This window comes from Dendrobium catenatum, unplaced genomic scaffold (assembly GCF_001605985.2).
Source record: "Dendrobium catenatum unplaced genomic scaffold, ASM160598v2 fragScaff_scaffold_384, whole genome shotgun sequence".
NCBI lineage: Eukaryota > Viridiplantae > Streptophyta > Magnoliopsida > Asparagales > Orchidaceae > Dendrobium > Dendrobium catenatum.
In genome coordinates, this window is record NW_021318846.1 from 516,547 (window position 1) to 543,860 (window position 27,314).

The 27,314-nt window shown below is 34.9% G+C and overlaps 2 protein-coding genes across 2 annotated transcripts; one reads left to right on the plus strand and one right to left on the minus strand.

Moving 5' to 3' along the window:
- Positions 1 to 1,337: 1,337 nt before the first annotated feature.
- On the plus strand, positions 1,338 to 3,730 carry LOC110093377 (probable glycosyltransferase At5g20260). Its single transcript, XM_020818247.2, has 3 exons — positions 1,338 to 1,693; positions 2,908 to 3,230; positions 3,315 to 3,730. The coding sequence occupies exons 1-3, from the start codon at positions 1,352 to 1,354 to the stop codon at positions 3,655 to 3,657; spliced, it is 1,008 nt and encodes a 335-aa protein (XP_020673906.1). The 5' UTR covers positions 1,338 to 1,351; the 3' UTR covers positions 3,658 to 3,730.
- Positions 3,731 to 6,536: 2,806 nt separating this feature from the next.
- On the minus strand, positions 6,537 to 25,720 carry LOC110093361 (endoplasmic reticulum-Golgi intermediate compartment protein 3-like). The gene is made up of 13 exons (XM_028693908.1): positions 25,478 to 25,720; positions 22,018 to 22,091; positions 21,264 to 21,347; positions 21,096 to 21,176; positions 16,599 to 16,679; positions 16,358 to 16,450; positions 15,926 to 16,102; positions 15,750 to 15,817; positions 15,586 to 15,637; positions 8,364 to 8,417; positions 8,201 to 8,290; positions 8,023 to 8,089; positions 6,537 to 6,940 (listed from the first exon to the last, which is right to left on the minus strand). The coding sequence occupies exons 1-13, from the start codon at positions 25,614 to 25,616 to the stop codon at positions 6,849 to 6,851; spliced, it is 1,152 nt and encodes a 383-aa protein (XP_028549741.1). The 5' UTR covers positions 25,617 to 25,720; the 3' UTR covers positions 6,537 to 6,848.
- Between the last annotated feature and the right edge of the window lie 1,594 nt (positions 25,721 to 27,314).

Below are 27,314 nucleotides of genomic sequence, written 5' to 3' on the forward strand. Positions count from 1 at the left end.
CTAGGATTTTAGTTAGACAAAGTTTGAGCCTAATACAAAATAATATCATACCATTTTCATAATTGATTATTGGTGAGGGTCAAGATCAACAGTACATAAAGATTACATGATAAAATTAAAAGAAATGTTCATGATTGAGCCAAGAACTATTCTCCAATAATGAGATTTAAAAAAAAAAAAACTAAAATAGCTTATAAATGTTTTTTAAAATATTTATATATTTTCATTAACAAGTTTTTTCAAAAATATATTTTTTGTAGATCAATTTATCTTCCTTCTAATACCACAATTAAATCTAGATCTATAGTTCATATTTGTTTCTCAAAGCATAAAAAAAAAAACTTAACTTAAAAGGAGATTTCCATATGATCACTTTACGAAGAACTTCCCCATATAAATATAGTAACAAAATCCTATAAGAATATTGTCCATTATTTATAGCACGTGCCCATGCACATGATAATAAAGTTTTCTTCAAAGAAACGTTATAAGTAATGGTGCATATATAAGATATATATCCTTCATGACTTTAACCTCAGTACTCCTAAAGATGTCTTGCATGAGCTGCTCATCTCCTCACATTCCATTTCTTCTCTTCTTTCTCCTCCTAATCTCCTTCACTCTCTTAGGAAACTCTCCCACTCAACACAGTTTAAGAAACTTCTTCTCCTCTTTCAATGCTTCCATTCCAAAGCTTGAAGGGCTCTCTATTTCCAATATCTCAACCAGCTTCTCCTTCTCCTCCTTCTTCAATACTTCAATCGCAAAGCATCAAAGACAACAAATGGCCGCCATTATTCCAAGCACCAGACCAGCAGAAATTGATAAAGAAGTGAGTCTCTTGTGACCTTTTTGTAACCTTTCTCCTTAATATTACATGTTTTAAATGGTAGTCATCAGAAGTGATCTTTTTTAGTTGAAGCTCAGCCAGCTCGAGAAGGGACTTGAGAGAGCTCGAGCTGCCATTCGCAAAGCAATCCTTCATCGCAACTACACTTCAAACAAAGACGAGGACTTCGTCCCTAGAGGTTCTGTCTATCGAAATGCCAACGCTTTTCACCAGTTGAGTAATTCACTCTTCTTCGAGGCGAGGAGGCACTACAGGAAAATTATCAATTACCGATGGCTTTTTCCGGCGGTCTATTAACCGCCGATATAAATCATGTAGGAAACAAATTGGGGCAGTGAATTTCCAGCAGTTTATTATTAAAAACCGCCGTGATAAGCAGCTGGTAATTCCGGGGTTATTTGACCGCCGGTAAACGTTGATTTTCCTGTAGTGAGGCACTAAAAGTGAACATGTTCGATCTCACCATCTTTTTCTCTTGTGCTGTTTAGGAGCTATATAGAGATGGAGAAGAGATTCAAGGTGTGGACTTATGAGGAAGGAGAGCCACCTATTGTTCATGGAGGCCCTGAAGCAGACATATACGCTATTGAAGGGCACTTCATAAGTGAAATGGAGGACAGAAGAAACCCATTCAGGGCTCGCCATCCAAGCGAAGCTCATGTCTTCCTTCTCCCCTTTAGTGTGGTGAATATTGTAGAGTATGTTTACAAGCCAGAAGCCAAGGATTATTGGGGTCCTCTCAAGAGATTAATAGCTGATTATATTAATGTGATCTCGGATAAGTATCCTTACTGGAATCGGAGTCATGGAGCTGATCATTTTATGGTTTCTTGTCATGATTGGGTAACTATATTATGTCTCTTTTATGTAATTTAACTTAGATTAATAGTATTTCTTTATGTCTGCTGGAAGTAACTTTCTTAATTACTGAAGAATGTATTGTTAATAGAAATTGCATGATAGAGTCTATTATTATGATATTTAGTTCCTGAGATGGAATTCTTTAGAAACAAAGTGATTTTTTTTTTTTTTTGAAAGAATGAGAGGAAATAGTAACTGAGATAACAGAATTATAGTATGGTAATCAGTTCTTCACTGCTATAATATTGCAGTATATGTTCAGAGTATGAGATATATATAAAATTCAGTTTTCTCAAGATAAATAAATAGTAAAAAGTTTGTACAATTTTTTTTAGATATTAGTTTCTTACTAAATATTTTTTTCTATTACATAATAATAATATAATAACCGTTTCAAATAGGATCATAAGGGGCTATTTGGCTTGAAATAAAAGGGCATAAAGTATTCAGAATATATGAATTTTGAACATATATTAGTGTTTGATTTGAATTAAGAAAATGTAGAGTAAAATTTTAATGTATTTAAAAATCATTAAATTTGGTCCATTCTCAACTACACTATAAATTCTCTGTCATTGATGTCACAAGTCGTCGCCACCGCCACCGTCGCCACCTACCTTCACTAGTCACAGCTTGCCACTAGCTAGCACCCATTACTGATCACTGCCGTCTACATTGACCCGTAAAAAAGCTGCAGCTATTGTCAGTCGTCATTGACCATCATCATTATTGAGCTTCATACAACATTTATTTTGTTTTAAGATAAACAACAAAAAATCATGCGATGTTTATTTTACACTCATCCAAACATTTTCAAATATTCAAAATTCAATACATTATTTTCATATCTCATTCCTTTTGCATCCAACAAAACAGCCTAACTCGCAAATGGCTATCTTTTAGGTTGCTTTTCTCTATATTTATTACTTATGGCTACTTCTTTGATCTCACAGGAATCTCTTCTGTATTAATATAATATTCATTTTGCCAAAAACAAAAAACCAATGGAATGAATCTTAGTATGAAAATTACAATATGTTATAATACTGATAAAATATTCTTCTCATTTGATTTTATTTTTCACACAATTTAATAAATTTTTATTGTTCATGCAAATAGCTTAAATTTTTTTCCTTGTAAAAAACAAGGCATTAGCTAATTGATTAAACAGATATACTTGGCCGAAACTTTGCTAGGCACCGCACCTATCGGTCGCGAACGCGGATCTGCACCGCAATTCCATACGCGCCATCTGCAACGCCAACACATCGGAAGGCTTCAAGCTCGGCAAGGACGTCACCCTGCCGGAAGTCCACCTCCCCGATGGCGGCCTCTCCTCGCCGGCGCGGGAGCAAACTTCCGTCGACAGCCGAAAGTTGCTCGCCTTCTTCGCCGGCGGAGCCCACGGCTACATAAGGGAGGCCCTTCTTCGGCACTGGAAGGATAAAGACTCCGACGTGGTCGTCTATGAGTACCTCCCCAAGGGGATCAACTACGGCCAGATGATGAGCAAAGCCAGGTTTTTTATCTCAATCAACTATGCAAAATTCAATTTTTAATAAAAAATAAGAACCGTATGAATGATTAAAAAAAAATCTGACAGGTTCTGCTTATGCCCAAGCGGATTTGAAGTGGCGAGTCCGAGAATCGTTGAGGCCATCTTCAATGGTTGTGTGCCGGTGATTATCTCCATTGACTACCCGCCGCCGTTCGCCGACGTGCTCGACTGGAGCAAATTCTCGATAGAGATACCGGTGGAGCGAATACCGGAGATTAAAGATATACTGGGGAACATATCAGCAAGAAGATATGGGGTTCTGCAGAGAAGAGTGGTGCAGGTGCAGCGCCATTTTGTGCTGAATAGGCCGGCTAAGAGATTTGATGTGTTTCATATGGTTTTGCATTCTATATGGCTGAGGAGGGTTAATTTGAGGCTTAATTATTGAGGTAATTAATCAAATATTAGCGGTTGATTATGTATGTGTTTGTATTCATAAATTTGTTGGAATGTATATGGATAAAATAGTTCTTTTAAAAAAACATAATTTCAATGTAAATTATGACTCCGTTTTGGACGGCTTTTTTATTAATTCATAAAGCAGCTTTTTAATACAAAATTAAAATTTTTGTACTAGAAAGTTGTTTTAAGGAGTAAAAAAGTCTTTGTTTAGAACGGCTTTCTTATTACTTCTTAATGCAATCTTTTAGTACAAAAAATAAAATTTATATGCTAAAAAACTGCTTTAAGAAATAATAAAAAAGCCAGTCTCAAATGAAGCCTAAATCATAAAAAAAAAAAAAAAACTTGTGTTTTTTAATATTTTGATGTGAATGGAAAACAATGTGGTTGCAGGCTTGCAGCACACTAATGAGGAGCAACTTTGATAATAAAATTAAGGAAGAAGACTATGAGTGTCAGCAATAATAAAAAGTTGATGTGAAAAACATTTTAACACATAAATTTCTTGAAAATAACGAGTTGAACTAAGTCAGATTTGTTTAAAATTTGACTCAATTTGATCAAGGCATGGTTGATTAACTTTGATATGAGTTTTTCATCCAACATGCATACTTAGGTTTCATTTGAAACGGCTTTCTAAAGCAGCTTTTTAGTGCAAAAATTTCTTGTTCGTTCAAAAATTTTTTTACTAAAAAATTATTTTAGAAAACAATAAGAAAGCCCTCCCAAACAAAACCTTACACTCATATTTGTATATAATAACATAAATTCATATATTATGGCCGGAGCCAGGGAGGGTATTGATGAAGGAGTTTGTATGGTTATACATTATTTGTTGTAGAAGAGGATAGGCAATTGATGAAGCAAACAAACAATAGAATTGTATCCACTCAAAGGAAGTGTAGTAGAAAAATGATGGGGACATTAGATCGTGGAAAGTTTATCAGTGATGTGGCCGCCGATCTAAGGCCACGATCGAGTCATTGTATTTTTGAATCATGTTATTTCATTATTTATGTATGAGTTATTTGCTTATTGTTATTTTTGTCTTTCCGTTTGTACCCCCTTGATGGGATGTGTCATGTATGAGCCCAAAGGGCAATTGAGTCTTTTAGTCTTTGAGTCCATTGTACTTGGCTATATATAGCCATTTGCTTATTGTTTCAAGTAATGAATATTTGCTTATTAAAATGTCCTCTTGCATGAGCCTTGAGAGCTTGAGTGTTCTAATTGAGAGAGCTTCCTAGGAGAGGAAGAAGATTAGCAGGATACCCACCAACCTAGATAAGTCGGAATCGTGGTTTTCTTCGTTTATCCTGTTTCTTTCCCATCCGTTGTTTCTTCTCTCGTTCCCCTCCAATATCCCCATAGCCACCGGATTACCACCACTCCAAAACCCTTCCCCTCCCCCCAAACCCCACGGCCAAACCCATGCCCAAGCCCCCATGCCGCCGGCCTCCATCTCCCTAGCCGCCGATCCAATCCCCTCTTCTCCCATCCAAGCTTGTTTCCTATTTTAGATTGAGTTGAATGTGAATAGATTTGAAATTCAAAATTAATCAATGAGAATTTCAAAATCTTTCATAATTTAATAAATCTATTTTAGGAAAGTTCTTTAATTAACTCAATTTGAATTTCAAATTCAAATTGAATTTAATTAAGTATTTAATTAAGTAGTTTCCTAATTCTCTTAGCCTATTAAATTCACCCAAATCTCCCCCAAATCCCTTCCCTTGCTCTTATTGCCGCCGGCCCCCTTTAGTGGAGTCAATTGGATTTCTTTCCTAATCCACTAAACTCCTCTTGGAAATATTTCTAAATCCTATTCTCCTTATTTGGCCGAAAATTCCAGCTCCTCTATTTTCTCAAATTATTTCCTAATCTAAAACTTAAATTAGGAAATCAATTCCTCTCCTCCCCCATTAACCCGCCGGTCCCTCTTCCCCTCCCCTTACCCGTCTCTTCTCTCTCTCCAATCCACTCTCTCCTAACTTGAGGCCTTAATTCTCTCCCTCCAATTCCCTTAAATCTATTCATAAAATTTGAAATTCCTCTTCAGATTTTGGGATCACAATCTGAAATTGTTTTCAGATTTTTGGGAAAGAGGTTTGGAGTTTGTTTTCTCTTCAAGTGCAAGAGAAACTTCTTTCTCTTTGCCACCAATCAAGAGGCCTTCCAAGTGCCAAGAAGATTTTACACTCAAGCATCCATGAATGACGGAGCCGGAGGCTGAATACGAAATAACTTGGGACGACGACGGTTTCACCGACATCCTACGATCAACTTTCTTCGATATCAATCCAAGGATCGACCACACCGTTGAAGACTACTTGGAGAGGATCCTAGACACCTTGGTGGAGGCTATCGACAAACACTTCGAAGGCATCGAGTGTAGGATCTCCATCTCTCCCTAGCCCTAGCGAAGGTTTCTCTTTCCCCTTGCGTCTTATTCCTTTTCGTCTAAACTCTCTTTGGTTGATTGCAGTCACGACGGACTCTTCCACATTGCTCTTGCTTAAGCTTAGTAATCGTAAGGTTTGAGTACACCTCGATGCATCCTAATTCTCATTGTTAGATTAGAGATTATCTTGAAAGCTATTACTTTACGTTGTATTGTTTTCTTATTTATCTTGAAGTTTTCAAAGCTCGCACCATGTGATTTAGCCTAAGTGGATAACTCCTACTTGTTTTGATTCATCGCTTTGAATTGCTAGTAATCTTGTTCTAGTACTATTCTAATCACGAGTTGTGCAATATCCTAATGAACTCATAATCATTTCATCTACGTAGTCCTGCATCAATAAGCCTTTAAAAAAATAATAACAAAAAAAAAAAAATCAAACTTGCTTGACTCAACTTCGTCTATAACATCTAAAAAATCAAACAATTAACTTTATAAATTTTAAATTAGTACACTTCGGTTCATAAGAAAAGCTGTATGATGGCCATGAAACATAATATGGATTTCAAAAAATCCATTAATGAGCGTAACTAAATCCTAGTTTCTCAAGTCCTGTATTCTGACAAATTACAAACAAAACTAACAACCAGAAAACAGATCTGGATTTCAATAATTTGGTAAAAATAATATAGATCATGTGGTCTACTCACTAGCATATGCACCACTTTCTGAATTTTTCCTTTTTTCTTGGAGATAGATGGAAACCAACAGATTATTCACCCCTGTTTCCCGAGCTGCATTTTTTTCTTGATTGCCCGATGACTATGAAAAACAAAAGTATCAATGATCCCAGCAACTGTAAAAACACCTGCATCACAAACCAAAAATTATTAGATTAGATCAATTAAACATGCTTTCAATCCATTATCACCAGGGATTCATTTGGGACAGTTTTCTTCCTGTTTCTTAAAGCGATTTTTTAGTATAAAATAAATTTTTATTAAAAACTTGCTTTAAGAAGCAGCAAAGAAGCCATCCCAAACAAAGCCTAGATTGAGCAAGAATACTTCTCATAGGAACCATAAAGGATACAAACAGAAATCACCAGAGTGAATAATCTGGCAAGGTGCTGAAGGTTCGAGGTTCCATATAAATGACTATCTTATCAGTGTTATTAAGATGTTTTTATCATCTGCCAAATCCTATATTAGATTCATTATTATGAATTTAGAATCTTAGATGATGCTTGATTTGGGTAATAGGGATATCTGGATGTCAGTACAAAATAAATGAAATGGCATATAAACATTGGAAGCTGCTAAATTAGGCCGTGAGCACAGTCCAAATCCATGGCCAACTGGCATGGATTTAAGAAAATTAATAAACTGCTCACTTCTAACTCTGGAATTTTTATTTGGAAGGAAAGTTCCATAATTTTGTTCAATCCACATCATTGTAGTTGATGTATATTTATCAAGCCAAGGCCTTCCTCAAAGGAAGGGCCTCATTTGTAATCGACTGCAAATAATAGTGGATTCATTCAAACGGGATCAGGCCCCGTGATTTTTTCCCTTTTCAAGATTTTCCTCGTAAAAATCTTGGTGTCTCCTATGAATGTTGCACCCTTTCTTATATATGTATGCGTGCTGGATCTTCGTACAAAGCTAAGACGTTAAACTTTATATTTCTCTACCGCCGCGAATATTCCAGGACGCAACATTAATCAAGGTGGTTTTCATTAAATATTTGCTTTTTAAGATGCCAACAAATAAAATAACTGTCATCTGCTAACACCATAAAATTACATAGCAATTTCAAGAAGGCCCTGAGGTATAAGGCATGTATTTATCTGATGCTAGTGATGCAAGTTTCTATACTTTAGCAATTTCAAGGAAAAAATACTATACGGCAAGTATGAATCAATGTAGTTGGAATGGTCAATTCACAAACCTCCAAGTACAGCACAAATGCTTGTTAAAAAGTGTAGGAGAGATTTGTTCTCTTCCGTAAAGATCACCTGCAATAAAAATGAAACAATTCAAGGATTTACAAGCTATTCGAAATGCTTGGGAACTGTTAATTGCATTACAAAATTCACTTGCCAGAAAGCTGCAATTCATTTTCTAACCTTGATTGGTGAGAATTCATAAATGAAGAATATTCCTGGAAGAGGCCTAGGATAAACATTCCCTTCTCTGAAGTGCTGTGTCACTGAGAACTGCCAGTACGATGAGAAAATTCAGGGTAGCTTGAAAAACTTCAATTATTGAAGATAATGTTCCAAGCCTTACCTGATTTGAATGAATCTTGTGTCCTCTTATGTCAGCATAGATTGTAGGAACAACCTAGAGAGAAAAAAGTGTACAAGTTACTAAAGAGGAAATTACACTCGTAAATATAGAAGTTAATGTTGTGCATTAATAGACAGGAAGTCAAGCAAATGAAATCGGTATAATGCAAGCTATAAATTGTTCCATAACTACAATGATTGATTTGAGATTTTTAAGCCCATATCATTTGCTTTCATGTAAATTCGAGAATTCAAATACATCCTAAAGTATATTAGTGTCAACGGAAACAACAAATCTTGTCAATAACAAAAACTAGCTTCACGGAATCCTATTAGGCCAGCCCTAGGGCCAGCTGAACTGGTCCAACTTGGACTGGTTCTTTGTTACAGGAGGAGGGGGCGGAGAGAGAGAGGCCGGTTGGAAAGATGGGGCCCACAACTTAATTAAACGTTGCTTTGGGAGATAAAATTTGAATTAGGGATTGATTAGGGATTTAGTATTTGTCCACTTTGTTTTAATTAGTTTCCTTGGGAAGATTAGAGTTTCATCTGGAATTGGAAGAGAGATTTGAGATCTAGAGTTTGTTCTTTTGGGCTCTAGGCTTTGCTAGAGATTTGGAGAGTTGTTTCTTCCTCTCGAATTGAAGAAACGTGTATCTTGTATTGTTTTTCTTGTTTGTGAATTGAATAGAATTTTCCCCAAAAAAAAAAAAAGAATAGAACAAGTTTCCTCGTGTTTCCTCTCCAATTTTCTGAAATTTCTGCATCATGATTGCTGATTTCTCTCTGAAATCAGCAGATTTCTCGCTGTTTTCACCAATTATTGTTAGGTTTACTTGCGAACTCAAGTATTTCCTATCAAATCCCTTCCCTGCTAGCACTTTAGCTGGGTTAGAGTACCTTGCCGCTGCAGCCTTGTTTGCATTCTTTGGATACTGCCGCTGAATTGGAAGGTGCTTCATTTCTTTGTTCAGCGGCTTGATGATTCACATGCTTCTACTGTGCTAACTGTTTCCTTTTTCAGTTGCATCCTGCTCTGTTTCCTCATATTTTTTCTACTTTTTGCTATTGCAGTACCGTAGCAGACACCGGATTTTCCTTCTTCACGAAATCTAGATTTGGTTATTCTAGCAGGTACACTAGTGGGTTCAAAAATTGTTGTTTGAACATTGTTGCTGAAAAACAAATCTGCTGGTTTTGCTAAAATCTGAGAATGTAAAATCAGGAATTGCTGTTTTTACCATAAGTTGATATAAAGAATAATATTTATAATTCAAAGAATATAGGGGCCTGTTGCATGAAATATTTAAATATTGTTCATAAGGTGAATATTGTGTGTTTGAATGTTATGCAAGATTTATACATTTTGCAGCAAAACATCCTGTACATTTACGCTATTTTGTTATCATTAGTTGTTTCATTAAAAATCATAGGATATAGATTAAAAATAGATTAACCTACAATTTATCAGAAACAATCTATAAGTCTTTATCTAGATCTTTAAATATTAAGAAATATCGAAACCTTTTTATTACAACTAGCTTATATGCAATTAAAATCCCTAAAGAGAAACATTATCTTCTCATTTGAAGCCTATCGAGCATACACCAATACAAGAATCATGTATAATCATGTTTGATCTTGTCAAAGAAATTATGGTTCATGAATACTCCTTCGAGGATAGATTAGAAGCACAAGATCATTTGTAGTCAACACTATCAACCTACATCAAATGTTGTTGAAACTTAATCTTCATCTACATTACAATCTATTCATGACTTGAACAAGAGCCAAAATTGAGTTTAAAATTGAAAATGAGCAAGAGTTGCAATCCAAATTTGAGTGTAAACCACTATTAAAACTGATTTTGAAACTAAAACTGAACTTATGACAACATTTAAATCTACTCTATAATTAGAATATAAATATAATATTGATTATGAACTTGGACATGTAATATAAATTGAATATAGTCTTGAATATAAACAAAAAATTATAAGTGAAGTTGAATTTATTCATGAATGTCAAAGGAATCAAATAAAGTATGTTATAGTTGATGAAGAAATTCAACAAATTAATTTAAATTCTGATGAATTTTTTAACAAAGCTATTTCTATAAATTAAACTGAATTTGATTTTATTTTTTTTCTTAACTTCTTGATTCTCTATTTCTATGAATTAAACTGAAATTTATTTTATTTTTTTCTTGGCTTCTTGATTCCAAAACTCATAAAGAGAACATTCTGAAGAAAACTATTTTACATAAATACTTCAGAGAATTTATAACAATGATTACCTTGAAAAAACAATGAAATTCAAATATTCATTTATTTGGTCCACTATAGAAGAGCATTGTCCCTCACAAATGATTTTTATGGAACTTGGATTAATTTTCTTTGAAGAAATTGTTCATCCATAAAGATATAGTATCTTTATATGATTTGTCAACATACGTTTTTCTTTGTAATCTCATCTTCTAGAAATTGATTAATTAAAGATCTTTATTAGTATCCCCTAAGACATTATTATACTACAACTTTCTTACTTCATAACATGATAAAATCATTTGCATAATTTACCTAATTCGATTGATTAACATGAAATTTGTAATTAGGACAATTATAAGTTTATTATTGATGTAAATAAAAAAAATATATGAAATTCAAACCAAGTGATAAGAAAATGGTATAACTGATCCTAAAATATTTCCTATTGAAAGTTTTAAGAAATTAATTGCAAGAAAGATGAGGCCATATACAATTAAAGAATGCATTGGGACAATGCTTATAAATTGAAAATTCAACGAAGCTCGGGTATTAGTCCAGTCTTCAATATATCTGATTTGATTTTATTTCATGAACCTGTTATGCCTTGTATTCTTCCCACTTTTCATCAACTAGTGAATTCACATCCAACACTTTACTAGGTAGTTCTACTTATCTTGCTCCTAAAACTACTTTGAAAAATCAAATTGTGCGCCCTATTGATAGTTGATATTAGAACTTGTTTATATATAGTGATAGCAAACCTACGTTACAAGAAATATAAAACTCATGCCCAAATTAGCATGATGAATAAAAATGCTTAGTTTGCCTAAGTTGAAAATTTACAGGCCAGACAGATCGATTTGGAAGCCCTTCTCTATTGACAATATAACTAGGCTCAATGCTTTGATTTTCATTGATTTGGGAGATGCTTCATGTTAAATTCAGAGAATTAGAAGGGGAAAGGGTTGATTTTATTGCACAAAATTATCCCTATATAAATAGATCTATATAAAATATCTAAATAAAAAAATAAATAATTAGAAAATCATGCATAATTTCCCCAATAAAATCATTCCTAAATCAACCACCCAAATATGGAAGGAGATTGGCGTAATCCAAGTGAGCAAATACCCATCCAGGCCATGGGATCAAGTGTCAAGGGACAGCTGGGATTTAACAAAGATCAGCGTGATCCATGTGAGCTTCCCACGGATTTCCATCCTGGTTGTGGGATCAAGTGTCAAGGGACAGATAGAATTTAACACCCCCTTCAAGCTGGGGAATACAAATATGTAATTCCCAGCTTGGTAATTAGTTCCAGGAAGGTGGAGTTATCAAGTCCCTTAGTAAGAAATGTCTGCAAGATGATCTTTTGATAAGACATGATAAATACATATAAAACCACTATCTAATTTCTCCTTTATGAAATGTCTGTCCACTTCTATGTACTTGGTTATTATGTCATGTCAAACTAGATTGTGCGCTATGCCGATTGCTGATTTGTTGTCAGTGTAGCTTCATGGTTTATTCTCACTTGATCCTTAGGTCTTCTAGAATCATCTTGATCCATAGTAGCTCACATATTTCCAAGGTCATAGCTTTATACTATGTTTCTGCACTAGGCATTGCCACCACATTTTATTTCTTGCTCCTCCATGTAATAAGGTTTCCTCCAAGGAATGTGTAGTATCCTGAGGTAGGTTGTCTATCTACTAGTGATCGTGCATAATCTGCATCAGTATATGCTTCTGAGGTTATTACATAGTCTCTTCTAAAGAGAACCCCTTTATTTCGATTCCATTTAAGGTAGTGTGGCATTCTGTCTATAACTTGCATTTTAGTTTGCTTTGGAATTTGTATGAACTAGCTGACCATGCTTACAACAAAGTTTATATCTGGTCTGGTGTGAGAAATGTAGATCAATTTCCCCACAAGTCTCTGGTAAGCTCCCTTATCTACATTTGGATCTTCTTTAGCTTCTTCACCCAATTTGAGATTTGATTATATTAGTATTGGTGCCAATTTAAAAGCTAGTTTACCTATTTCTTTAAGAAGATTATTACTATATTTATGTTGAGAAATGAAGATGCCTCTGTTGGAGTGGGCCATTTAAATTCCAAGGAAATATTTTAATTTACCAAGTTCTTTGATCTCAAATTCCTTGGAAAGACGTTTTCTTAGAATCACTTTCTCATTTTCATCATTTCCAGTCAGGATGATATCATCCACATAAAATAATAAAACTATGACTCCCCCTGAGTTTGAGTGCCTGAAGAATAATGTATGGTCCTCTTGGATTTGCCGATATCCATTGAGTAGTGTAACTTATGAGAATCTTTCAAACCAAGCTCTATGTGACTGTTTTAACCCATATAGAGCCTTTTTTAACCTACACACTTTATCACCTCTAGATTTTTTCTTGAATCCTGGTTGAATCTCCATAAATATTTCATCCTTCAAGTTCCAGTATAGAAATGCATTTTTGACATCCAACTATTCAAGATGCCAGTTATAATTAGCTGCTAGTGAGAGTAAGATCCTCACAGTGTTCATCTTGTCCATATGTGCAAAAACAATTTTGGTAGCCAATGTCGAACGTCTAAGTGTACCATTTCACTACCAATCTTACCTTATGTCTTTCCAGTGTACCATCAGCTTTATATTTCACGGAGAACACCCATTTATAGCCGACTAGTCGTCTTCCTACTGGTATGTCGATGATCTCCCAAGTATTGTTCTTCTTCAGGGCCTGCATTTCATCTTTCATGGCACTTTTATAATTTTCATGAGATAACGCCTCAAAAATATTATTAGGAATATGAATATCATTTACTATGACCAAAAATTTTTGTGTGAAGGTGAGAAGTTATGGAATGATACAAAGTTGGTTATGGGATACACAGGAGATTTTTTGGGTGAACTTGTGTTAACCTCAATTTCAAGAGACGATTCAAATTCTTGGATCTGCTCTGGAGTATAATTTGGAGTTGTACGTCTGGAATATACTATTTCAAACTTCATGTCATCATTCTACTTTGTCCTCATTCTACTTTGCTTTGATTTCAGGTTTACAATGATTAGTTTGAGGTGGAGCTCGAAAGTCAAGAGGGGCAAGCACACTTTCCTCATCTTCCTCATTTTCAATCTCCCCATAAAGATGAGGATTGGTGAAATAGGATTTTTGTCAAAAGTATCGTCAACAAATATAAAGGTTTTCTTGGTAGAGGTGTGATAACACTTATAACTTATCTAGGTGGATGAATATTCAACAAAGATACATTTAAGTGCTCTTGGATCTAATTTTTCTCTATTTTAACTGTGAATGTGAACATAGGCAGTGCATCCAAATATTCTGGGTGTGAGGTTGTTATGGGTTCGAAATTCAGTATAAAAAGAGGATAGAATATTCATTGATATTTTTAGCCCCAAGGTTGTTGAAAGTAATCGGTTTATGAGATATGTGGAGGTCAGAAGGGCTTCTCCCCAATAGGATTTGGGTATATTGTGGTGGAATAGAAATGCATGGGTGGAGGCAAGAAGGTGGCCATTTTTTTCTTTCTACAACTTCGTTTTGTTGTGAGGCATGAATGCAAGAAGACTCATGAATAATACATTCCTTTTAAAAGTAGGAGGATAGGATTTGATTAAAGTAATCTTTAATATTGTCAAAATGAAATTTTCTTATTTTTACCTCTGATACCATGTTAAATTCAGAGAATTGGAGAGGGAAAAGGCTTGATTTTATTGCACAAAGTTATCTCTATTTATAGATCTATAAAAGATATCTTAATAAAGAAACAAATAATTACATAATCATGCATAATTTTCCTAATATAATCCTTCCTAAATCAACCACCCAAATATGGAAGGAGATCGACGTGATCCAAGTGAGCCTCCCATGGATTCCCATCCTAGTCGTGGGATCAAGTGTCAAGAAACTGTTGAGATTTAACAAAGATCAGCGTGATCCAGGTGAGCCTCCTATGGATTCCCATCCTGGTTGTGGGATCAAATGTCAAGGGACAGCTGGGATTTAACACTTCACATTATTTTGTTTGACTATCTAGTGAAATGTTTTTCCAGTTCTATCTATTGCCTTGCCTCCTGCTATTTGTTTCCTTATATGTTTGACTTTCTATTGTATAAGTGATATAGAAAACTCTGGATCATCCTTTTTTTGCTAAATTCCAAGTTGGTCCTATAGCAATATTGCGGATGTTTTGGACACGATTGTTGAATCTAAAATTTGTTGATTTTGCTAGAATTAAGATTGTGAAGTCATGATTTGTTTCTTTTATCTTGATTCTAAGATTTTTAAGAATTTATCAATTATAGGCCTAGTTTTGATTATAAATAGAACTCAAGACAAGAAAAATTCAATCAATTGTTAAATAAACTTCAATAAAATTCTTCGAGTGCCATGTAAGTCTTGATAACAGACATTAAGAGAAACTTCTTATTATGCTGGCATGAGACTAAGATCTTCTTTGGACTTATATCCTTTTTATTATCTATGTGCATTATGATTGATTTTTCATGTGTGATTGGAATTTAGTTAAGTGGCTACAATTTAAATTTCCTTTTTTTGTGGTGTGAATTCTAATCATTATGTGACTTTATTTCATTCTTATATTTCTTGCTTTTTAAAGTTTAGGCAATCTTTAAATTATCAATAGAAATGAAACAAATATATTATCATATTTGCATCAAAATTAACAAAGATGTGCCTAAACTAAGAATTGGTGGACTGCAAATTTTGACTTTATGCCTTCAAATTTATATTAAGAAAATTCTAGACCTTGAGATATCCTATATCACCCGCTAATTCAAGAAATTAATATGGAGGAAATGATACATTATGCCTACACTAATTCCACACCAAAAATCTTTTAAACTTAAATAGCACGGTTTGACTTTTTAGAATTTTAAGTGAAAAGAATCGAGTCAACTACTCACCTTAATGAAATACTGATAGATTCCTGAGTAACTTGGTTGTATCCACCCTGTGCTGAAAATTGTTATCCATATTAAGTGTTAGTAAGAACTGATCATTAGAAATAAAAAAAGTTTATATTTGCCCAAAAATAAAGTAAATATGAATAATAACCAACGAAGCTCACCCATCAAGTGGGTTTATCACCCCAGGGAATTCTTTACCAAAAGAGAGTTTGTTAATCTTGTGGCTTACCTAGAAAGAAAATGAGGACAAACTTAGGTCGATCGCAGAAGAATACTCCTGAAGCTATACAAAAGAATCCTCATACCTAACTAACAAAGGCCGGCCCATGCTACTTACGTTATATTCAGCCTGAAAGGAAAATAGATCAAGGAAAGGAAAGCTTAAATGATGGAAACTTTTCCCGGGAGCAAAATGTATATTTCCAGCAACTTTCTTGACATCTAAAAATCCATGGATGTTACATCCTTCACCTTGTTCTTCCTGAATTTTCTGGAAAATGCCCTCTCTTTTGCACTGCAGTAATTAGGAAAGACAAAACTATATTTGACTAAACAAGGCATTGAAATATATAACTCCTCAAACTAAATAAATAATTTAAGGACTTCATCTTTCATCGCTACATCAAAGCATTAAATTCACACATAATTTAGCTGAAACATGCACACAAAAAAATTGTTGCAAGTTCATGAGCTTGTGCCTCACTCTAAAAAAAGTTGCCTTCAAAGTTCAAAAACACGAGACCCTAAAGTAAGTGTGAATTGATGTAACCTGATCAATCAAATCCATATTTGTAATACCCCATCCCTTGTTTCTGTATGCTTCTCGAACCTCTTCACACGTGTTACAGCAATGATCATCAGACTGATAGAGTACATTTTCAAAGTTAGACATTGTTAAGCAACCCTAGATTTTGCTATCAATTAGAAAGCACAGGAAAAAAAACAAGTAACAAATGCAGTCAAGCAAGCATGCATAAATTTTAAATAAGGCATCCAACAGAAAGGCATACCCCTTCGGCACCATAACAAGAACCGCAGTATTTCTCATTCTTATCAAGCCTTCCACCATGCTTCTGCAAGGGCCTTTCAATCTATACAACAAACAAGCATACCAAGAGTAAAAGCTTCGTGGCAGTTTTAAAAGTGATAATGAGCAAAAGATGCTAAAGAGAAAAGAAATGAAACAAGCATAAAAATTTCAAAACTAAGGAAAAAATAGATCTCGTGCACTACAAAGGACCCAAAAAAAGGTACGTTTAATCAAATCTAAATAAAATATGCTTAACATGCTTCAAGTTCTGAATTAATACAGAAGGATTTGACATTCATAAAAAGGAATGCCCAAGTTGGCAATATATGGGTCAAGCCAAAAAAAATTCCCTATCTTGGTGTTCTTATAATGTTCTTCTCTTTTATTTGCTATTTTTACGTCCAAGGCGCATAACTTGCATATTGCATTTCAACCAAAATCAATATATTACACAAAGATTCAACTATCTGTGTATGCCTATGTTACCATTTTCCTTCAACAAAAGCAAAAATCAAGAAGGATTATGATCAACAATCTCCTAAAACTAAAAATAATTTATTAATTTAGATGGGGATAGTATTAGTAGAATTCAAGTTGGATGGTTGAAGTCAATTCAGCTTGCTGAAATCAACTTCGTTGAGCTTGTTGAAATCAACTTCAACAACTAGCATCAAAACGCTAGGCAACAATTTTGACAACCAGCAGCATTCATGAGGATCTATAAAGTTGAAACTTATTGATGCACTTGACTTGACTTTGAGAAATGACATTAAGGGATAAGAATCAGGTAAAGGATCTTCTTTTGTTGCTCTGAATTTTGAAAGAAGTGTAGAAGTTCAAGGAAAGAACAATGGGGATAAATCCAAATCTGACAAGAGTCAATTAAAGATTGCTATTATGCTTTGGAGGATGTGGCGAGACTAGCCACGTCAAAATTCTGGCTATAGATGAATAGTGGCAGAGTTTAAATTGGATGGATGAATTTATGGATCTCAAAAGTGAAGAAATCTATAATTTCTATGAATGCGGATAGTCATATAAAGTTCTACTAACTAGACTAAATTCACTCCAGTTTGCATAAAAAAAATTATGCCTCACTATTCTATAGGAGATTTTGAGAGAGCTCATCATGCTTATGATGAACCCTTGAGAATTGCAAGATTTGGTGATGCCCAAATTAAGACTGCAAATGAAGAATATGTGGAATCTTCTCAATGTGCATTACATTCTTGGCTTGAAGAGGAACCTGTTCTTGATTGGTCCTGGGTAAAAAAGGTTTTATCTTGACCTCCTGTATTGATGGTTAGAAGGTGATCAAGGGTGATATAGTGATAGCACGTGGAAATAAAGATGGCACCTAGTACATGACATCAAGCTTTGAAATAGTGAGAGCAACTACGACCTTAAATGTTGTTAATTGTGAAGGAGTAAAGAAAGATAAATTTTATTCCAAAGTGGGAGATTATAGAAGGGCATTGCTAGACAAATGATGTTTAAGGATCAAAGAGAAGCATAGCAGCATAGTAAAGGTTATGGTAAATGACTATGATAGGTTTGCCGGTGATAGATTTGGAAACTACAATGCCACCATAAACCCCAAACAAACACTGATTGAATGGGATGCCACACAGGAGACTCCTTCAAGACGATGCACTAAACCAAGTAGAAGACTATTAGATGGAGCTGAATTTCACTTCAAAATCTGTACCGAAGTTCTTATAGATGAACATCTAAACATTTTCAAATTTGTTGAATCTTCAATCGGCATTGTTTTGGATTTTGTTTGCCAAAATCATGCCTTTAATCTCACTTGATTTGTTACCAATCCACAACCTTAAAGAGTACATGTAAAAATAAACCAAGTCCTTGGGATCACATCAAATTGTATGCTGGAAGGAGCTTTCTTTCAGGTAGACAGCATAAGTCAGTGTCTGGCTTTCCTTGTGTCAAGCCCTCATATTTAGAGACAAACAACAAGGATAAGTGAAGGCATTAAAGACTTGCAGTTGGCCAATGAGATATAAGAGCATAGACAATTCAAAGACAAAGAAGCGTTTCCCCATGTCTATAAGGTGAGAAATTTCTCAAATAAATATAGCAAGAGCCTTGACAAAGAACCATTTCCCCATGTTTTGAGGCTTTGAGCCATGTTGAAATATACAACAACATCAAACCTTTTTCCCACTACGTGGAGTCGGCTACAAGAATCATTTTTCTCCATTGTGTCATGTTAAGAGTCAAATTTTCATTTAAATCTAATAAAGAAAGGTCATTTCTAAGATTTTCTAACCAAGTCCTTTTAGGTCTACCTCCACCTTTCTTAACATAGGCCAAATCTAATACATCCACTCTCCTAACAGAGTCATCAAAAGGCCGCCGTTTTACATGACTAAACCATCTAAGGCGACTCTCTCTAATCTTATTTGTCACTAGAGCTACTCCAACCTTTCACGAATATGTTCATTTCTTATCATGTCTCTAAGAGTAAATCCACTCATCCACCTGAGCATACTCATCACAGTAACACTTAATATTATACTTCTCTTTTAATGGCCAACATTCTATGCCATAAAGCATTGTAGGTCTCACCACCATCTTATAAAATTTCCCTTAAGTTTGAGTGGTACTTTTCTATCACACAACCAAGATTTTAAAAGGTGAAATCGGGAATCGAGGCGCTTTTTCTAAGCGAGGCGAGGCGTAAGCCTCGAGGCGGATCGAGGCGTAAGCCTCAAAACGATTAAAATAAATTAATTTAAAATTTTAAATAATAACAAAAATAACAATTATTTGTACTACCAATAATAAAATAACATGAATACAAAATAAAACCAGTCTGCGGAGGTCCAAGGGGCGCTGCCCCTGGCGGGGTTCGACCTGTAATTCAGTCACGGGGTCAAGGGGCAGCGCCTGCGGCCCCGGAAAAAATTATATTATAAGAGTAAGTTTAAAATTCGGTTTGTTATATATGCTCACTTACCGCAGCGTACGGCTATGTACCACTCAGTACCGAGCCCAGTATCCGCTCAGTACCGAGCCTCAATACCGCTCAGTACCCGATGCAAGACGTAATTCTACATGTTTAATTTATATTATTAGGCTAATTATATTATAAATTTATATATACTATTATTAAATAAGTAAATGAAATTAATTCATGCACTATTTTTATATTATTATTTATTAATTAACTTGTGTTAATTATTATATATTTTAAATTATATTAACTAAATTAATAATATAATACTTAGCTGGCGTCTACGTTTGCCTTTCATCTTCTCTTTTTCGTCCTTGCTGTTCAGCTTCGTTGCTTCACAGGAGGTGTAGAGACTGGCACGCGTCGCTTCTTTTGGGCTCCTTCGTGCTGTTCAACTTGCTCCTTCGACGACTTTCCCTTTCCTGTCGGATCGTAAGCTATAACATTTTGATCGGAAGAAACAACGGGAGCTCGCTGACTGTGAAGGTAACTTTCTCGCTTTCGAGGCGCTGCCTCGATGCGCCTCGACGCCTCACGCGGTGAGGCGTACGCCTCCATGGAAAAAGGCGTAAGCCTCGTCCGAACGTTCGAGGCTTAAGCCTCAGTTCGCCCGACCTCCGCCTCGATTCGAGGCGCGCCTCGAGGCTTCCGCCTCGAACGCCTTTTTAATCGCTGCACACAACAAACCCGAAGTATTCCTCCACTTCAACCATCCAACTTGAATTCTACTAACAATATCCCCATCCATATTTAAATATAAGAGAAAAAACTTATTACTAAGATAAAAGTGAGAATACTATTAGAGCGTCAAATATTTTTTTTTATTATTTATCTCTACATAAGTGGAAATATACTTTTCTATGCAGTCGTGGATATAGGTAAATATTGTTGAAACACGTTTTTCTTTAAATATTTTTTTCCCATTATAGTTCATGTTATTGCTCTCACTCATACGGCCATTTGACCATGTATGGAATGCTATTGCAACCCACCCACATAACTTACTAAACTTTAAAAAAGTCCTTCCAATTTGGAATTACTGATTTTATTGCATATACAGTCTTCATTTATTGCATATACAGTCTTCATGATCACAAGACCATCTGCTTGAAAAAAAAAACTATAAATCCAGCAGCATAAAACAATTATATCTACTCACCCAAACAGAGACTCATAAAAATAAAGTCAAAATGGCCCATCAAAAGCTACTACTTTAAAGAAAGTGAACCAAGCTTAAACGTAAAACGAACATAATAGCAACAAATTTACACAGTTTTCCTCAAACTCGAACTCATCCAAAGATGGCTCCAACAAATAAGCAATCCATTATGATCGCAAATATTTAAACTGCACTAACTAATGAGTTTCAGCTACACAATTTTTGCAAGCACTTTAGCAATGAGTACTCACGTTGCTTAACAAAAGTAAATAATATAAAATTTTGACCCACTAAGAAAGAAATAGGTTAAAAGAGTGAACATTGAGGAAAATGCTGCCAACCTGTGGTGCACCAATATCACCTTTTCTTGAATCAATGACTTTCCCAAGATGATCTAATCTTTTCTTTACAATGTCATGCCTCTGTATGGAAATTGCAATTAGCATCAATATAAAGGAAATGGAAGGAAATATTATAAGAAAACACAAGAATGGTATCCATGGGCATACAATATCGAAGTGACGCTCACCACTGATATCCATAGCATCAACACTCAGAAGGGAGCAAGCAAGGGATGGAAATGTAACATCAAACTGCACACAAACAAGAGTATAATAACATCAAATCAAACGCCGCAGTTGTGAATGAAGAGTATGTAGTTAACATGGAGGATAACAAACAGTTAATTTAGTAATTTTAAAGCAAACCACTAAGGCTTCATTTAGGATGGCTTTCTTGCTGCTTCTTAAAGCAGCTTTCTAGTTCAAAAATTAAAATTTTTGTACTAGAAAGCTGCTTTAAGAAGCAACAAGAAAGCCATCCCAAACGAAACCTAAATGTGCGCTTTTAATGTTATTGTAGATGTACCATACCTCAATATTCAAACAAACTGCATCATATTAGAGAAGATAGTGATGAAACATATCAATTCTACAGTAAGTTCTTTCTTCAAGAGTATGAAGACTAACAGCAATATCAAGCTATTCTATCCATTAAATTGTTGGATTTTAAAATGCATTTACCCAGTGGTGGAGCTCATTGGATTTTAAAGATCACATCCAGAATCATTCAAAATGCATAACCGAAATGTTTGTTATCTGCGTAATTTAAAAGCTGCAGTAGGAGCTAGCACATACATAACTTCTAAATTAAATATCAAGGGCAAACCAAAGAATGAAATGCAGCATAGGTATCATTTATCAACTCAGAAACAAACTTGAACCAACTAAGCTAAAATAACAAGCAAATTTCCCGAGAACTGACATTGACACGCAGTCTTTCTCCTCTTGAGGTATCTACAATTAGCTTAGTCTCGGTGCCTGAATAAATATATAGCCCTGCAACATGTAGAAAAAAGCGAAGCATGATTATTAAATGTTATTAGAACCCTAGCAACATGGATAACTGTGACTAATATTCATCTGGGAAGAACAAAAAAGTGATTCAAACTACTTAAAGTGAATGACATTTTTTTTAATAGCCTGAAAGACATTAATTTCATGAACCAACATAAATGTGCCCAACCTGCTGATCTTAAAGGAAAGTCTGCATTCACCTCACACATGGGAAGGGCAAGGCTATAGGCTATAGCGCCTATCACAGCTCCCAAGTGGGTGAGGTGAGCACATTTTCTTGATACTCGAGACAAATGCTATTAATTAAATATGTTTTATAATGAAATTTGGCATGAGATGATGTGAAAAGAGTATCAAGAATTGATAAAACAAGCATGTTCCCCTTGAAATAAGTTGCTAATGTAACTGCAAGAACCAAAGTTCGAAAGTAGTAAATATTAAGAATGAAGCTGATGACTTAAAAAGAATAAAGGAAGGTGTAGAGGGCTACAATCCAATGATAGAGAAGACAGTACGCATGTAAGAAAGATGCATACATAGTAAAGAATAGACTACCCCAAGGATATAAACACTACAAACTAAAGAATTTTGCCTGAATTTATTTCGATTAGTATGATTTTCAAACTTGGAATGAAATAGAAATAGAAACTTCATTATTTATCCCAACTTAATTTGATGTAATGACTATCATTTTATACTCTTAAAATAGATTACTCATAATTAAGATAAAGCTATGTACAATATAAATATTCTTTTTAATGCCCACTCACTGAGGCAAGCACCAATAGCAGCACTTAAGGCATTGGGTGTTGGGAAACAATACCATATTTCGTTATGAAGTAAATTAGTTGAATCCATAAAGGATTGATTAAACCATTTTTTTAAGATTCATCAATAACCCGTAAAAATCCACTTAATATTTGATGCAATCAAAAATTTGGGAGAGGGACCCAAATTTTTTATTACAAAAAACAAAGTCTTTCTAGAGAATAAAAGATTACAATAACTCGCAAAAATTAGACTAATTAGACAAATAAACTAAAACATCACTTTCATATTATAAAAGGGCTTACAAAACCCTTACAAACCTTGACGACTTACAAACGACTCAAACGACACTTTCAAGACAAACACCTAAAGTTGCATTTCTTGTTTGAGAAGAAGGATACAGGTGGAATGATTACTATGGAGAGAAGAAAGAGATTAGGAGACGAGACGAAGGTTGGAAAGAGCCCGCAGGATTCCCATAGGAGGAGGGGAAGAAGATTGGAAAGAGCCCGCAGGATTTCCAAAACCAAAAACCTCTCAGGTTTCTCTCCAAAAATAACTCACATCATTCTCTTTTCTTTTCATAACAACATCTCCAATTTATAGGCAAAGAAGAGGAATGCCAAAAGCCACATCATAATTGTTTACAAGCTCCCAAGCATTTTAGATCATAGGATTCCCAAAAGTCCCTTTGGAAATCAGCCCAGGAGATCACGGAAATCAGCCCTTCATTAATCAGAACAGGAACCAAGGAGGCCACTTCACGGACAACAAACAGCCCACCAAAATCAAAGCATCACAATTACGGGAAAAACATTCCAAAGGCTGGCTGAATTCCCAAAGGAAAAGTCAGCAATTTTCCCATTGAATTCAGCCACCAAGCCATGGCCAACATCTCACGGAACCAAGGCAGCAAACAGGCGGAAGTTCCCAAGCAGTACAGCCACGGGAAAAGCCTCCCAATTTCGGAAAAACAGCCCAATTAAAACCAGAACAGGAATCAAAGGGGTATTTCAAGGAACCAAGGAGACTTAATTTCGGAAATAGGCCATGCATAGAAATATCAGCCAACAGTAATGTCTAGCATTAAAAACATTAACTTCCCTCATAAATTCAAAGCATAGAATCCAGCCCCCAATTAATACAAGCCACGGTTTTCCAAGAGACAAGAAAAAAAAAGGGGAAGGGGAAGGGACAAGGAAATGAGAAGAAAAAAAAAGGGAAAGAAGAAAAATCATTTTAAGAGATAATGAGCTAATTTTTAGTTCAATAAATGAACTAAAAATCAGCTCATAATGAGCTAATTTTTTACTAGGCATTAATGAGCTAGAGGAGTCAAAAATCAAATTTGATTTGACCCCCCCCCTTGCCTACATCAATATTGTGAAGAGAAGATCCACCTTCAACTAATCATGTTCTTTCAAGATTAATTCTGTGACCTTTTAAAAAGAAAAACAATTTAATAAAAGACCATCACTATCATTTTAGAGCTTCTTCAAAGTGATAAAGCTGATCCTCATACATAATGAACGCTTTCTTCTTTCTTTTTTAGTGAATTGATATCTTTAGAACCCTCTTAATGCTTGAATGTTTGTATCATTCAGTCTTGGTAGGATAACTTGTTGATGTAGTCTTTCTAATCGTGCAATGGCATATGCTGATAAAGTAGCAGAATCAATGTCATCAACTGTGGAATAAATGTCAAAAATAATTATTAAAATACATGCGATTTAGCTAACTTCAGCAACAAGGCAACATCAATTTTGATAATGATCCAATCTTGAGTCATCAAGGGAAAAATTCTATAAGATGGTGGTTAGGCCTACAATACTTTATGGTGCAAAATGTTGGCCGTTAAAAGAGAAGCATAATATTAAGTTAAATGTTGCAGAGATGAGGATGCTCAGGTGGATGAGTGGCTTTACTCTTAAAGACATGATACGAAATGAGCATATTCGTGAAAAGGTTGGAGTAGCTCTAGTAGAAGATAAGATTAGAAAGAGTCGCCTTAGATGGTTTGGTCACATAAAACATCAGCCTTTTGATAACCCAGTTAGAAAAGTAGATGTATTAGAGTTGAATTATTAAGATTAGAGATAGTCGCCTTATGATAACCCAGTTTTTCCACACCAGAAAAGCAATGATCATGACTCGTGTTCCAGACAAAATGCCCCAAAGGATGACATTACCACCAAGTGATTAATGGTAAAGCTTCCCAAAATGAGCTTCAAATGAGGATCCTATTTCGAGATATTGACAATCATAAGCGAATCAATTTTCAGAAAGATTAAGTTTTCACGGGATTCACCGGGAATGCAATAACTACAAAGAATGATAAAGAAATAACCTTCATAATAATGCGATCATTAAAAATCCAACCCACTCCATTTGATCGCAAACACATCACTGAAAAAGTATAAGAAATATAAATAGAATCTCGTTTGAACTTGCTATCAATCGACATCTGTCATTTTTTTTTCTTTTTTCCCCTTTCTTTTCTTATGGAGAAAGCTTTAGAAAAATTCCTAGTTTTCAAAATGCAAAATAGCGAAAGAAAAAAAAAAGGAAGAATTTGTTGTAAGGAAAAAGAATCAACTTACGGATCTCGGAGATGAAGAGCAGAAGAATGGCGATGGAAGAAACGATGGTGATCAGCCCTCCCGAGAGCGTTCGATTGTAGAAATCCTCGTTTACTTTAGGGTAGGCGTCCAGATTCTTCAGTTTGTTAAGGATCTCCATGCCTAGGGTCTGAAATCGAAGCTGCGTCTCCGTCTCGCAGTTCCAACTTGCAGCTTCTCCGTCTCGCAGTTCCAACTTTAACAAGCACAATCCAAATAGGATTAAATTCCATTAATTTCTGATGAATTATTTAGTAGAAGATTTAAATTTTTTAATTCATATAAAATACTAATAATTAATGAAATTAAAATATATATTTTCATTTATGGCGATCTTAAGATTAAATAAATATTAAAATATAATAGAACAATTTTAATGTGATCATTAAACCACATATAATATCCTTTTTTTAGTTAATATTTTTTATCCATTAATTTTAATTATTAAAGATAATTTAATTTTTAATAATATGTCTATATTTAATGTATATAATTGATTATTACTAATATTAATTAATAGTGTTGATTGAAATTTATGATTGTCATCCAACTAATCCGAATTAAAATATTGAAAGAAATAATATTTAGAAATAAAAAACCTAATAATTAGCAAAAAAATCAGCACTGCATCAAACACAAACTTTTCTAAACAATGATTTCAACCACCGTCGTCTGATGACAATCTTTTGATCCCTGTCGCTTCGGATACATCGCTCACTGACTATGATCATATCGCCCAAACGAACATATCAACACTGATTCTTCCAACACCCACCATATAATGCACTCTATATGATATATATTTGATACATCAAGTCAAGGCCTTCTTCCTAAGGAAAGGCCTCATTTGTAATTGATTACAAACACTAGTGGATTCATTCAAACTGGATTAGGCCCCATGATTTTTCTCCTTTTTAGGTGTTTCAACGTAAAAATTGTGTCCCCTCATAAATGCTATAATCATACTCTCTAATTTATTTGTGTGATGGATCCTTGTACAAAGTTAATACGTTAAATTAAATCACTCTCCACAGTCACAAATATTTCATAACGCAACAAATAGATAGGACATAATAGTCGCTCGTCATAAAAAAGCTTCTTCCCTTTCTTCAACAACTTCTACTCTTCCCCCTACCTATTGCAAAACACGTTGAACGTTTTTTCCTCATCATAGTGATATCAAATTAGATCGGCCTCTTCTTCATTGCCTCAATTTTTACTAGATATATATTTCAAAATATCAAAGAATAAACTAAGTAACGAGAGTTCCCAGGCGCGAAGATAACTTTTATTTTTCGAACAATTATTATATCCTCTAACCGGACGTAGAGCTACGTTCGGCCGTCAATAACATGTCGCCACGTGCTCTTACTCTTTACCGCGCGGCCCAACGACTTGACCCGGATCGGAACCCGGGAATGCTATGTTCGCGTATTACGAGGTATTACTCGGTATTTGACCTGAACCGGAACCCGGGAATGTTATGTTCGTGTATTGCGAGGTATTACTCGGTATTGGTCGGTATTGCTAGATATTGCTTGGCAATAACGAGAAATACCGCTCTGTGAAGACCAATACCGAGCAATACCGAGTTGTACCGAGTTTTTCTATAACTCTGTATTTGATCGGTATTGGTTATTGCAGAGCAAAATCGACCAATACCTAGCAATACCGAGCAATACCTAGCAAAATCGACCAATACATAGCAATACCGACCAATACCTAGCAATCCTGGGTCCGCTCCGGGTTGGGTTGTAAGGGCGCGCAGTAAATAGTGAGAACGCGTGGCGCGATTCTACTGGCGGCCGAACGTACAACT

Coding starts and splice junctions, on each gene's coding strand:
- LOC110093377 (XM_020818247.2), top strand. CDS start 1,352: ATGGAGAAGAGATTCAAGGTGTGGACTTATGAGGAAGGAGAGCCACCT. Junction 1,694..2,907: donor TGGTTTCTTGTCATGATTGG/GTAACTATATTA, acceptor AAACTTTGCTAG/GCACCGCACCTATCGGTCGC. Junction 3,231..3,314: donor CAGATGATGAGCAAAGCCAG/GTTTTTTATCTC, acceptor AAAATCTGACAG/GTTCTGCTTATGCCCAAGCG.
- LOC110093361 (XM_028693908.1), bottom strand. CDS start 25,616: ATGGAGATCCTTAACAAACTGAAGAATCTGGACGCCTACCCTAAAGTA. Junction 16,451..16,598: donor CTTGTTATGGTGCCGAAGGG/GTATGCCTTTCT, acceptor GTACTCTATCAG/TCTGATGATCATTGCTGTAA. Junction 8,418..15,585: donor TCTATCAGTATTTCATTAAG/GTGAGTAGTTGA, acceptor TTTTCTCTCTAG/GTTGTTCCTACAATCTATGC.